At 31.0% G+C, this 14,820-nt stretch overlaps 1 protein-coding gene across 2 annotated transcripts in view; it reads right to left on the reverse strand.

Moving 5' to 3' along the window:
• LOC111628979 (GATA zinc finger domain-containing protein 14-like) overlaps nucleotides 1-14,820 on the reverse strand; it is a 67,708-nt gene that overhangs the window by 17,469 nt on the left and 35,419 nt on the right. For both annotated transcript variants that reach the window (XM_023372838.1, XM_023372839.1), the window contains 4 exons: nucleotides 13,446-13,498; nucleotides 10,555-13,374; nucleotides 6,670-6,855; nucleotides 4,896-4,989 (listed from right to left, as the gene is read on the reverse strand). In XM_023372838.1, coding sequence (XP_023228606.1) covers nucleotides 4,896-4,989; nucleotides 6,670-6,855; nucleotides 10,555-13,374; nucleotides 13,446-13,498 — 3,153 coding nt within the window. The remainder of the gene's footprint in view (nucleotides 1-4,895; nucleotides 4,990-6,669; nucleotides 6,856-10,554; nucleotides 13,375-13,445; nucleotides 13,499-14,820) is intronic.

Here is a 14,820-nt window from a genome sequence, read left to right on the forward strand (position 1 = left end):
ATTTAAACCTTTTACATCACTGCACAGATTTAGATGAAACCGTGCATTATGTTATTTGAGCATACACTTTACAATTTTTACATATGGGCTACATTTTATCAAAATCAGTATAACAGCAGCAGTTTTCAAGGTGAAGCATGTACTGGCCGTTATTTTTTCAATAATTTAACAGCAAATGCAGTAATGTATCACTAATTGCTATTTATGTCAAAAATATCAAACGACTTAAATAGGGAATACTGTTATAATGAAGGGGCATTAAAAAATTTTTGTTTTGAAAAGTGGGCAGTGGTCACAAAAATTTTGGGAACTTATGCCCTGTAAGATTTCCCACATTTCTATAGGAGTTAAACTAAAAGGATAAAAAACTTATTGTTTTAAAAAAATTAGCACTGCTATTTTAATTTTATTATATGATCAGGAAGCAGATGCAGTCAAACCTGTCATCATTTATTCCAATTTATTTTATCCATTCAATATGTTGTTGCCAAAATGGCACAGTGGCAGTTTGTGTGTATTGAATGTGGGAGTACTGAGTAACAACACTATACAAACTATATATATATAGTTTGTATAGTTTTTTAAATATTTTTTATAGTTCCACAATGCTTATCATGAGCATTTGCGGTTCTGTCAATAACTATTGTAATTTTCCTTGCAATATTAAGAATGCTTGTTTATTTTTTGCTGTAGCTACAAATACTGAGCCATAAAGTCAATCTCATGTTGAGTTTCTATTGTTTCATTATATTCATTGAATTCTGTTCTTTTCTATAGGTAATCAAAACAAAAAGTTTACATGTGTAGACTTGGCAATGCTAAATCTTTCATAATAGTGAGTATTTTTATTTATTTAAATTTTAAATGTTATCCCTCATGTTTATAGTAAATAAATGCTTAATATTGAGATTGAAGTTTCTTATGATACATAAAAGCAACAATAAACAAGGCCAGCTCATAGTTTTATTAAGTCTACTACTACTCATCAATGAATCTTTTGTTTGATCACTTGGTATATGATCACCAAAAAAGAATGTCCTGATTAAAAAAAAAAAAAAAATTAAATTCAGTAAACATTCAACATATTGAAGTGATTCAAGTGCTGAAATGTGGCAAAAACGAAATTTTGGGGTATGAGAGACATCATCTGCACTGCATACCTTGAGATGTGCAAGTAGAGTTGTGCACATTAGTCTGGGACATCACATCCAACCACTAAATTATAATAAAAGCAGTTTATTTTATGATACATGAAATTGAAATCAGTTGTAGCATTTGACATAAGTGATGACAGTTACACTTGGACATACTGCACCAGATTATAAAATTGTTAATCATTGATTACAACAGTTCAAAGAAACAGAAATTTCTAGGCTGACTAAAAATTATGGAAGAAAATGTCAAACACATTACACTATCTTGAATAAGGTACCCAAAGAAATTAATTTCTTGTTGGAGTTTGAGATTGAAGATTCAAAAACTACAATCCAAATAACTTTCACAAGTGTTTAAACCTTCATGTCTACAAAATTCAGATGAAACATGACATCAAATCAGATGACCAGCATATACATTATGAATTTGCCACTTTAATGCTAAACAAGCTGATGTTAATGAAACTTTTCTATGCCAGGTTTTATTCACAGATGAGTCAACTTTTTGTATGAATGGGTACATAAAAAGGCATAATTGTAGAAAATGGAAATCAGAGCAACCGAATGAAATTCACCATGACATTTATGGTTCTTCAAAAGTAAATGTATAGGCCCTGTTTCATGATTCAGCATGACCACTTTTTTGTAAAGACCACTATTACTGGAGATAATTACCTGAACATGTTCCCACTTTGTGTTTTTCCATAAATTAAAGACTTGGTGCCAAAACAATCCAGGTCTTTTACATACAGGTAGTGCACCTCTACATTTTAGCCTGTCTATGTATGATACCTTGAATAATAGGTTTCCAAATTCTTGAATTGGAAAAAAAAGAGGATCAAACCTCTAACCTCTCAAAAGCCCAGATCTTACTCCAATGGACTTTTATTTTGTAAAGATACATGAAGAATATTTTTTATGCTGAAAAAATTCAGAATTTCTAGCACCTAAAGAAAAGAATTTGCAGTAGCCATTACTATGGTAACTCTAGACATTGATGAGTTTAACAGGTAAAGGTCACAAATCCCTTCTTGGAATAATGTTTTTAAATGCATAAAACAAAATTAGAAAAGAAACAAGTTATTTAGAGATGCCTTTACTATATTAAAAATAAAAAATTATATGATATAGTAATATATGTGCTTTTTCCTTAACACAATAATTAACAATTTCATACAATAATACAAAATTAAGGTAAGTTAATTTTTACCCTTCAAAGTTCCAAGAATCTCTGAAAACTTTTTATTGACCCCTGGTTAACAACCAGGGGGAAGTAGAGGAAAAAAATACAAAATCCCACAACTAATCCTCAATGGAAAGATTGAGGGGAAGCATAAACGAGGCCAAAGACATTTATCATGTATGGACAATATTAAAAAGTGGACAGGCACACAAAACATTGGGGAGGTAATGAGAACGGCCGAAGATAGGAACTCCCTCTCCTTGGTGATCGCCAACATCCGGGGGACTGGGCATGGCACGTGAAGAAGAAGAAGGTTAAGAACCACTGCTCTAAAATCAAATTTACATGAAGCATAAGCAGCTATCATCATCTCCCACACGAACCATGATGTTGGTGGCTTACATAAGGCAAACACGGGCAGATTCAAATTTCTCTGTCCATTATTTTAAAGTGATAGCAAAAGCTTCCAAACATGCAATTTGAAAGTATATTACATACAGGGGTCAAACAAAATAATTTGAACACCCCATTTTGCACAGTCAAATTGAACTCTTCCTGAAACACTTGCAATCACATGTAGTACCCTTTTTATTAACTTACTCTGTTTGTCTGTTCAGATAAAGTGACTTAATTTTCATTCCCTTCCCAATTTCCAATCTAGTTGAAGGTTTTCATACATGTCTATTTTCAATGACAATACTTTTTTTTTTAGAGTTTGCAAACAATTTTAGCAATTAGCAAAAAATTAAATTCATAAAAATACAATAACAGATTACACTATACACAGAGCAAACCATTGCCTCTTTTCAGTTGTACTGTCTACATAAAATCTTGTAACTCAATTTTTCACCCACTTCCCAATTAAATGCTAAAACAAAAATAATTTTAATAATTTACTATTACATATATAAAACTGAAAGTTGATTATTATTACTCCTAAGTAAAATGCAATCTCTTGTCAAATTTATGATATGTAAAATGTACTCCAACTGAAAAAAGCTTTAGTAGCCTGAAATGCATTTTGGACAATAAAATACATATGTAAACATTTCAAAGCCCAATATTATTAATCAAAGCCAAACAATTGCCATTTATTAATAGTAGTGGAAAAATATCCCAATTCATTACGCATTTGTTTGGCTTAGACAATAAAATAAATGGATAAAAACATTTAGTGATTAGACTCAATTCTGTCTCAGATATAATAAGTCTATTAAATCAATTTCTTTGATTCATTGCAACATGATCACATGTATACAGACATGTATTACTAGAGAGAAGCATGATCATTTAAACAAAGTGAAATGGAGCATTTTAGTTGTGAGCAACAGACTGCTTACACTTCGTGTAAATCAGGCTTTACAGTAAAAATCAACATAAATTCTATTTCCTTCCCAAGTTTTTTTAAATGGTTTTCTGCAATGTGTGCACTAAGAGGGCCTTTTTTAACCTTCTATCATACACATTTGATCAATTTTGATATGCCATGCACTTTTTAAATTGTCATTTCCAAAAATTTTAGCCATGCCTACTTTTCAAAGGTTCATTTTTACTTTCCTGGCTGTTATAACAGAGGGAAAGTATGGCAATCCAGCAAAAAATGACCCACGCAGATTTTTAATTTTTGGACTTAGGACACCTTGAAACATTGAGAAATGCAAAAAAAATTCAGGTGTAATTTCTGTACATGTAGATGTTAGTATGAGAATCTGAACTTTGGCAAAAATCAATTGTCAATGACGCCATACTTGCTCAACAATTGTTGTCCTCAGCTTCCTGGGAGAATCTCCACTTACACTTTCCCGATGACGAAAGTGATGCATTCCCATGATCTGCTGACCTCTTAGCCAGGCGATATCGTACTGAAATTAACGGCTGTAGCGTCAGTCACAGTTTTAGTCCTTCCCGAGAAAAGAATTCACCACCAGGTCCCCAGTCGTCATCAGTGCCTCTAATGTGTTGATCAGTTCCTATATCGCCTTTGCGGATACCTTACACATTAACGGATATTGCCAAATTTTCATCGCCAGATGTCACCTTTATGAATACCTTGCCCACTAACAGATATCTCCAGGTCTTTGTCACCAGATATCACCTTTTTCCGAACTGTTCACATGACAACCCTATTACCAAAAACAAACTTGGGAAGTTGGAACTCAACAAGTGATACTCTCAGGTATTTATCTCAACACGCGAACCTCATGTAAACTCTATCTCTTGCGACCACTCCGTTAAATAGGTTGGTTAATCTAACATTATGATATGCATCCTATAACCTTTTTAAATTAAAACTCCAAAACCTTTAAACGTCCAGTAGTACTCAATTTAATAATAAACAAACATTTTCAACCGTACTTTCGGTCTTCATCAGGTTTAAAAACCAGTTAGATTCGAACCTGTGCAATNTAATTTTTAAGTTTTGTTTGTTGTGTATCCCACATTAAAAATAAACTTAACTTTTATAGTCATTTCAAGTTTAATTTAAAAAAAAGAAATCAATCAAATGAAATCTTTAGCTCCAAATTAATTAATATCTCTATTTAAAAATATCTATTTACCTTTATCAACAGCACAAATATAATGGTATTGTTCTGTGCATCCTTTATTTAAGCAACCAAGTGTTGCACCTCGTAATTTACATTTAGAGCATACCTATAATAATAAATAAAACATAGGAATATCTAAAATTCAAAAGCTTAAAAATATATTTGCAATTAGAAGACAGATTTAAAATAATAGTGAACACAATATTCACTATCTTAAAAATAAATATTCTATTCTACACAAAAATTTTTTAATTGAACTAAAAACATTTTTACATTAATACTAAGATAAATTAATGATAATTAAATCATAATATATCTTCTATTCATTTTAAGACCCTAACTTTGAGAAAGTTCTTTAAATATAATTATTGAAATTCATCTGGATAGAAATGAAGTTAAAGATAAATACAGAAATAAAAGTACAGCAAGTCCTCACTTAACATTGTTGACAGATTCTTGGAAACTGATTTTTTAAGTGAAACAAAGTGAAGTATAATGAAACTAATTTTACCATAGACTAATTGATATTAACAAGAGTTAAGTACCTAAGGCATATTTCTGGTCTCAAAAAATAACCAAACTTCGAAATAAGTCTAAATGTTTGAAGGTAAGAAACATCTCGTCTGTGTAAGTTTTCCAATAAAAACGAAAATAATTGTGTTAAGTAATGAAGATCAGCACATCACGTATATCCAGTATCTGCTGAGCATTAATTTAATTAAAGCACTTCTTGAAGAGTAAAGAGTTGACAAGAATTACACATTACAGCTTCAAACACGAGCACTGAAGGGTACCAGGATAAACCGAGAATAGTAACCCTTCCAGGAATCTATATATGCTCTAATCTAAGAATGTTATGGATTGCAAAATTCAAAGTCTAAATGAGCTGAATGCAAAGAAGAAAATCTAAATTTTTTGAGAAAATACAAGTGTGCTAAAGTTTTCTAAATTTGACTAACATTTTTTACAACTACAATGACATCTCACTTATGCACCTCTCATTTAAGTGACTTTCTCAGGTATGAAATGTTTTTCACTGGTGCTGGCTGAAGCCTTTGGAAGATAATATCTAAAATCTCTCCTTTGAATCACAGTTCTACACCCCTACAAATGTTTCAGACTAATGTATTTTCCCCCCTTCACTGTTGTGATTGTCAATCACAATAACTAGTGGGGCCATTTTACCATAGGTCAAACAGGTGCCCAAGAAGATAAGAAAGCAGAAGGGATTATCATGCTAGACATCTGTTTTTAGAAAGAGAATGGCTGCTGGCTATATGTTTAGATAAAACAAGTGGTAATGTCATACAGTTATATTTTTAACATTTTTCATTCTAGTTGCTCAATCTCTCTTTTGTACAACTCGCTCACTTATATGACTTATCACTGGTCCCTTTAGAGTGGTATAACTGAAAGATAACTGTAATTAGTCAAACTGCTACAGAATTTTTCTTGGCAGTGTGTGCCTGAATATGAATGGATTTCCTTTATTTTTTATTATACAAACATATAACTTTAAAAAAGTGATCTGTTCAATCAACTGTTCAAAAGTGAGAAGTCATCTTTCAAAAAGTTTGGAAGTATTTCTCTACATGTAATGAAAAATATCCTCCTTAAATTTTATTATATTTTAACCTTTACTGTCACAAAAAAGACAATACTGAATAGAAGCAGTTTAAATATAATCCATATATTTAATAATTAAGAACTGGAAAAAAACAAGCATAATTCAAAATTCTTTAAGTTTTAAATTATTTGAATCAAATTAATAAAATATAAAACTTACCATAACAGAAGCTTCTTTAACTGCATCTTCCAGGCCATGAATTCTTTGACCATTTAAACAAACACCATGGGACCAAAGAGCACAATCTTCATGAATCCAAAATTCATTTCCTTCGTGAAATGTTACTGGAACAGTTGTTGATGATGATGATTCTGGACTAACTACTTCACCTTCTGGTTTCTTAAGCTAATTTTATGTAATTTATAATTTAATATTTTATCCTAAAAATTTTAAATTAAAAATAATTTTCTATTAAGAAATACCAGGTGATCCAGAAGTCCTTTGACATAACAGCCATTTGTGCTGCTATGTTGTGTCACTGCACACAATATTGAAAGTACTGTACATGTCAGGACTATACTTCCAATATTCCCTTTCACTCATTGAAGATGTGTACACTAGTCTATGCACCAAAATTCACATGTGTAAAGACTTACTAAGCGTGCAGTTCAAACACTTGTTGCCATACAAATGAAAAATTTGACAATATTACAGTTTTTAAGAAAAAATAAATATTGGTTTTTATGTTTAAACATCCTTTGTAAGTTAAATCACTTTTGTCTCAGTTAGTTTTTTCATCATCCATTGTTTAACAGCAAAGAAGATTGTGATAACTATAATTACTGCTGCTTTCTAAAATTAAAATGAAGCATTTTTATGTAAATAAATCTGAATTAATAATAAATACATGCATACATAAGAAAAACAAAAAACAACTATACTAAATTAAAGAAAAAACAAAATTTGCAGTTGCATACAAAAAATAAATAAAATTTCATATTCTTGGCATGACAATTGGCTGTTATGTTGAAGGACTTCTGGATCACCTGGTATATAACTAAATGTGTGTACTAATAATAATTAATAATGAAACCCATATGTTAGGTATTTGTTATTCCAATAGATTTTATAACCTTGTAATTAACCTTTAAAAGACAAAAATTAGTTTTAATAGATAGCAACTACAGGATTATATAAAGTAATCAATTTAAGAAGATTGCATTGTTTATTAAATAAATTTTTAATCTTTTCTTTTCCATAAATAAAAATTTATTTATTTATTTGTATGAATAAAATCTATTAAAAAGATAAGCTATAAAAGCTATAAGTGAAATAAATAGATTATTTTTGCACCATTGTATCTTAAATTAACAAATAATTACTGAAAAATTGTATTATAATGTGTGTAGCCTATTTGGAATATTTATAGAGATTTATTTTTAAAAATAAAATTTTGTTTTAATAGGAAAACAATGCCAACTTCAAACAGAAAATATTTCATACTAAAAATCCCCAAGCAAACCATAAGCAAATATTGGAATATCTCATCTCATATGATACTTTTCCTTTTTTTGTATTTGAAAATATTACATACATGAAATGCAGAGGAGTATCAATGGGCAGATTTCTTTCAGGAATACTGTGAGAGCTTGTATTAAAATCATTGGAGGACACAATTCTACCAGAATATAGCAAATAAGTACACATCTATACTCAAGATATGCTGATGAAGTGCTGATTGTCTGATGGAAAAAATCCAACTTCCAAGAATTCTTTCAATGCATCAAAAATAACTCATTTGAACTTACTCTGCACCTAGAGCAAGAGAGTGGCATGGGACAATTTGCTGGATATTCTAATTGCCTTCAAAGATGGCAAGATCAGTACTAACATATTTAGAAAACCAAGCTACAGATCCCTCTTCATTCCTACAGTATTACATGCTTCAGAATAGTGGTCAATAAGGCACTCATCACATGGGCTTATACCAACTGCATGGCATGATAGACCAACAAAAAAATTAGATCACAAATTATCTACAGCAAAAGAGCATGAATGCCGGAACTAAGANTGGTGTCTTAAAAAGCAAATTTTTTAACTCTTTTTCAAAAAGAAATGAATGCCAATAATGATACTATATATAAAAATCCATTTAATATTGCTGTATTAAAAAACATCCCGCATATCATGATACTTTCTTATTATAAATTAAAACTCCAAAACCTTTAAACGTCCAGTAGTACTCAATTTAATAATAAACAAACATTTTCAATCGTACTTTCAGTCTTCATCAGGTTTAAAAACCAGTTAGATTTGAACCTGTGCGATCATAGAACAATGATTATGAAATTAAGTTTGAAAATTAATTTTGAAAAATAAAACAGCATAAACAGATTTTAAAAGAATACAGTTATGCATGTGCATTGCCATGGTGACGGAATGGCATATGTAATACATACAATTATATAAATATATATAAATAAATACACCAAACGGGGATGTGGTCCTTAAGGTTTTGGAGTTTTAATTTATATGTTTTCCAGTATTCACGTAAGAAGATTTTAGTTATAACCTTTTTTTTTGAAATTATTAAACAGTTATTTGTTATTAACCCTAGAGTCTGAGTGCAGTACTTCCAGTGCGCTGTCTCTCAATCTGTCTCCATCCCGAATCTGATCACACATGCTCACGTGACCTACATCAAATCCAAATCAACACGCTGTCTCAGTTTCCATGTCAAACGAGAAACAGTGATATCAGTCTTGACAGGGTGCCAACCCTGTCAAGACTGATTAAAGAGGTGCCAACCCTCCGGTCACATTAGTATGTCATGCCTCTTACAAATACTAATGTGTAAGGGGCATGATTTTGTTCATTTTGTTTAAACTTTAAATCTCCTGTGCTTTTTGTCAAAAATTTCTGAAATTTTGCAGGGAAGATTGTTTATTGGGGAATTGATGTTATTAAATTTTGATGGTTAAAGGTCAAAGGGGCATGGAGATAATGGGGGCCATGCGTATCTCCAGTAGGATCGGACTTAATGACAATTTTACTCATTAGCATTTACAATTTTTTTATAAAACCCATCTCTACCTTCAAAATTAAGCTTTTTGCCATTTTATAATACAGTAGAGCGTCGATCTGAATTACAGATTATCTGAATGCCAATCAACCAAAACATCAGTTAACCGACAGCATTCCAGTTGCACTGTGTCGTGCTGAATCAAACTTTTTGACACTAGATTAACTTCTAAAGTCTAATTTTTTTTGTTTTTTTATTTTTCAATATATTTATTTTATTTATACAAAATAAAGAATAGCCATGATTATTATTATAAAAATTTGCGTTAGGCTTAACATCGACGAAAATTCAACGCAAAGCAACATGCAACGGAGAAAAATTTCAACATGGGATAGGTTTTTTCGTACATAATCGGTTATCCGAACAACCTGAGTCCCCAACTGATTCAGATAACCGACACTCTACTGTATATGACTCTGAAAACATTTGGGCTGCAATTTAAAAAAATTTCTTTTCTAAATTAAGAATAAAAAACTTACTAATCTAAAAGTTTTGGTGACTTAGTTTATAGTTAAATAATAAAATTTCAAATTATCAAATATTTAGAAAATAAGAAGCCAATATTTGTTTTATTTTGTGAGAAAAGAGCAATGATATCTGTTTATTTTATCAATTTGATCTTTCTGAAGTAAAAGATGTATAATTTTTATTTGCTGGAATTTAAATTCATTTTAAAACTTTACAAAGTGTACAGTACTTTGTTTCTAAAACTTTTCCAACTATTTCTTATGATTAAAATTTGTATTTCATTCCAATATAACCAACACACACTACTCATGTTCATCAAATACATTACAATGCTACAAAACACACATTTACCTACCAACCAATCTAATTTTCTTTATTTTGATCTTTAAAGTCACACTTTGTCCTATATGCGAGATCATCTTATATGCGAGTAAATACAGTAATATTAATATACTAGTGAGAATAGATTAAAATTTATTTTTAACAGTTTTATAATAATAATAATTTAATTAATTAATTTTAACCTTAATTATTAATTTTATAATTATGATTACCTGCTTTGATTTTTTGGACATTGACGTTTTTATAAATTCTTCAACAAGTTCAGATCGTTTCCTCTTTGATCTAACCTTTCGATTTAATGCTGCATTTTTACTAGTAACAGCAGCATCTTTCTGCACATTTTTCACATTATCTGCTGGTGCTGAACAGTTTGAAGGCATGGTTAAATTATGTTCCTCTTTGAAATAATATGGACCAAATAAATCTCCTAAATTGCGATAGTGACTACCTTTTTGACATAATGCACAAACCCACGTTTTATCTTTTGTGAATGCATCATAAAGTGGAGATAATGTACTGGTATGTCCTACTCCCAACTTTTTATGTAAGTTATTTCCTGTATGAAAATCCCTCTTTTGTTTTTGATACTTTACATATTTTTCTTCTTCTTTAGGTGCTACATTTACAACAGTTATGGAAAGGGGTTTGTCTCTGGTCCCGACAACATGAACATGAGGTCCACTAAATCCTTTATTTTTTTTCTTTTGATCTGTTTCTTTTGTATCAACAACTTCACCCTTTTTTCGTTTCTTTTTATCTGACTTATCGCTTTGAGATTTAGGTTTATTCTTACTTCCAAATGGACGACCTCGTTTTTTCTTTGGAGGACTATCAGAACTTCGAGAACGAGATGGAGTATGATCATCATTTGTTGTATCTGAAGATTCCTTTATTGTAAACTTTTCTTTGGAAGTATTTTTGGATTTTTTATTTAATTTTGATTCATCAGATGGTGTATTTTCACTTAAAGGGATAATTAATGATTCAGATGTTGCTTTTAATGGAGCAGAAGTATTTACAATACTAGATTCTTTTGACATGCTTTCATCAGATCTTTCATCAGATGGGGAAGGTCCGACATATAAATCTGGATGTTTCCAACTTTCTTTTTTTTCCTCTTTTCCCAAGAAATTACTAATTCCAAAATCTCCAAATTTTTGTGTTGCTAATGGTATTTTATTATCATGTATTTTATTTGTGCAGTTTTCAGAACTCTCTTTCTCATCACTACTATCACTGTCATTTTTTTCATTCCCATCATTAGACACTTCTGTATTTAAATTTTCAGATAATTCTATAGTTTTATGAATATTTTTGATATCTTTCCTTATCCATATTAAATTACACTGTGTACTTGTTCGTTGAGATGAAAGTCCCGCTAAAGAATTTTGCTTGGAAAAAACTAAAGTATTTTCCTCTGATAAATGTTCCTTTTCTTCTATATCATGACTATCATCACAGGATTCATTATTATTCCATTTTGGTGATGCACAGTTCAGGGTATTTTGTAAATAACTGTCATTATCACCACAATTAGAAGCAGGTCCATTTGAAACAGATATTTCTTGTATAACTAAATTTCTTTTATTAGATAAAATAGTTTTACTTTTTAATTGTTTTTCAACAACAGTCTCTTGTGGTGAATTACAAAAATCTGAATCATCATCATCATCATTGCTTATTTTTTTATTCTTGAATGAAGTAATTGCTGTAGGCTTGATTTCATTTGTGGAACAATCTTCTCCTACTGAAAATTTTTTATTCCAATTTATGCAGTTTTCTTTAGAATCGGAAATTTCAATTTTTTTCTGAATTAATTTATCTTTTGAATCTTGCAAAGAATTTGATGTTGTTTCATCAACATCAATTTCCTGTTCTCCATTTATGATTTTATCTTTTGAAACTGAATTGAGTTTTTCACTATTTACTTCTGCACTAGATGTATGCTTAACTTCTCCATTTTGTTGATTAACAATTATATTTTCAGTACAGGATGAAGTTCTAGAGTCATTACTAGTAGAACTATTTGATACAGAATCAGGAGCAGATGAATATGTGGGCGTTGCAGGTGTTGACATACGTGCACTTGATGGAGTACAGAGTCGATTTTGATCTAAGTTATAGTAAGTTGGATATGGTGATCCTGGATTACTTCCAGCTAATTGTTCAACTGAAGAGAAATAACACCTAGTTGTTTGAGGATTATTGTGAGAATTTGGTACTTCATAATTAACTCTTGTCATTGGAGATTCATTTGTATCAGTTTCTAACATAACCATTTTTTGCAATGACTGTAAAGGATCAGATCCTGACTGATTTATAGTCTGACAATTACTACTTGATGGAGACGCAACCTTTACTTGTGATGTTTGATGTGAAGTAGCAGATGTTGAAGCATGATGAGGAGAAGGAGTTGTTGGAGGTGGAGAAAAAGGCTGATTATGTCCTGGTGATCTTGCATGATTTGGAAGAGGAGATGGTGTAGCACGTGGAGAATGAAGCAAACTTGGGCTTGGTATTTGAGTTTGAGACCAGGAATGAGGAGATTGATTAGGGGAGGTTCCAACAGGCAAAGACCGATAATGATGATGAGTTGGTACAAGAGATGAAGTTGCTGTACTGCTAACAACCCCATGTGGAGGTGAACGCAAAGATGGAGGAGGCATATGTGGGGAATTAACAAGCATTGTTGGACGTGGAGAAGACTGACTAAAATTCTGTATTAAATCACTATTTCCACTGTTTCCACTATCTACCCAAGCTGTTTTTACTTGCTGTACATTACGATTTCCATTGCTGAACATGTTACGGCGATTGCTGTATATATCTTGAGTTTGAGTCCCAAAATGTGCTTGTGGTGCTGAAGCATATGGTCCCAACTGATGACCAGTGCCATATACCATACCTGAGTGCATCTGATGATTCCCGTGACTGTTATATTGATGAGTATGAGCTTGTGGAGATATTGGATGAGGACGATATGGAGACGAAGGCTGATAGGATGGATAACTATTAGAATGGCAATGAGAGTTCTGCAAAATTACAAAATATTTTAAGATTTACAAATTGAAAATATTTATTAATGACATAATATTTTATTTACCATTTGGTTTTCATATTGTCGTTCAGAATAATTTATTCCTGCTCCAATTAAACCTATTATAAAAAATTAGGAAATTAAAAGTTGAGTTTACTATGGATTAATGAATATCCTGACTAATAATAATCTATAAACATCAATGTAAATAATTAAAATTCACAAATACATAATTAATTTAATCTGACTGACTAACTTCAATGATCAAGTATGTCAAATTAATATTGTTATTCTATTTGTCTTTTTCCATAAAGCAGACACAATAAATACTTTTACAGCAATCATTTTATAAAACAAAACATTATTTGGCTTAAGAAGCTTTCTTCAGGTTTAACTGCTGAAATTGAATAGAGATTATATTTCAGCAATAGAAAACAATATTTATGGTGTCTGCTTTATGGTGATTCATCTCAGATCCAACTTGGACATTGTTATTACTATTTATGTTTTACTATAAAATTAATCAAAAATTATAACCAGGGCTGTGGAGTCGCATAAAAATCTACCGACTCCAACTAAAACAGCAAAACTCCGACTCCACAGCCCTGATTATAACATTAATATAATACAATTTTAATTCTGAATATGGTTTAGTAACTTTATTAGTCAAATTATATAATCAAAAATATATGCTAATCAAATAATTTTGGCCCTATAAACCTATTGTCCAGTGTTGGTAATATATACACTGCACGAATGTTTATGGGCTCCTCCTGAGTCCTGCTTCAGGTGAATCACGTTGTTTCGTTGATAGAACACAATTACACAAAAATAAAAATTCGAATGCCCATTAAAAAATAAACAAAATCCAATGTTCACTAAAAATCAAACTAATTTAAAAAATGGAGCACATTAGAGTGCTTTCTTTAACAGTACAAACAAGCTTGGTCAAGCTGATCTGATAGCACGCTCCACAAAAGCGAATCAAATATTAATTTTGTTTAAATTTTATAAATTCTTGGAATCAAGTAGTTGTTGCACCTGTGTGTGGATATGCACAATAAATGGATTGAACAGTACATAACACTTAGGCAACAAAAGTGAAGTCATTGCACATGCACATCTGACATTTTAGCACATTTTAGCAGAAAGGGGATGAAGACTCGGAACTACCCATGGGTATTGCCCAAGGGTGAAGATTAAAGAAAAGTAGTAGTAGAGTAAAGATGAAGGTGAAATAAAAGTGAGATAGGAAAGATGGTGAAAGGGGAGATTCATGGCGTCCGCATCGGCTTTTATTTTCAAAATAAAAAGTGTAGTTTTTACAAAATGATACAATATGTACAAATTTACTCCTTAGCTTAAGGAGTAATAAAGAGTTACAGAAAGATAACAATGATGTTACATTGTAGATGCAAATGCTGAATATTACTTGCTGTTA

The sequence above is a fragment of the Centruroides sculpturatus genome, unplaced genomic scaffold, assembly GCF_000671375.1.
Source record: "Centruroides sculpturatus isolate CEXI.00-Female unplaced genomic scaffold, Cexi_2.0 scaffold246, whole genome shotgun sequence".
Classification (NCBI taxonomy): Eukaryota; Metazoa; Arthropoda; class Arachnida; order Scorpiones; family Buthidae; genus Centruroides; species Centruroides sculpturatus.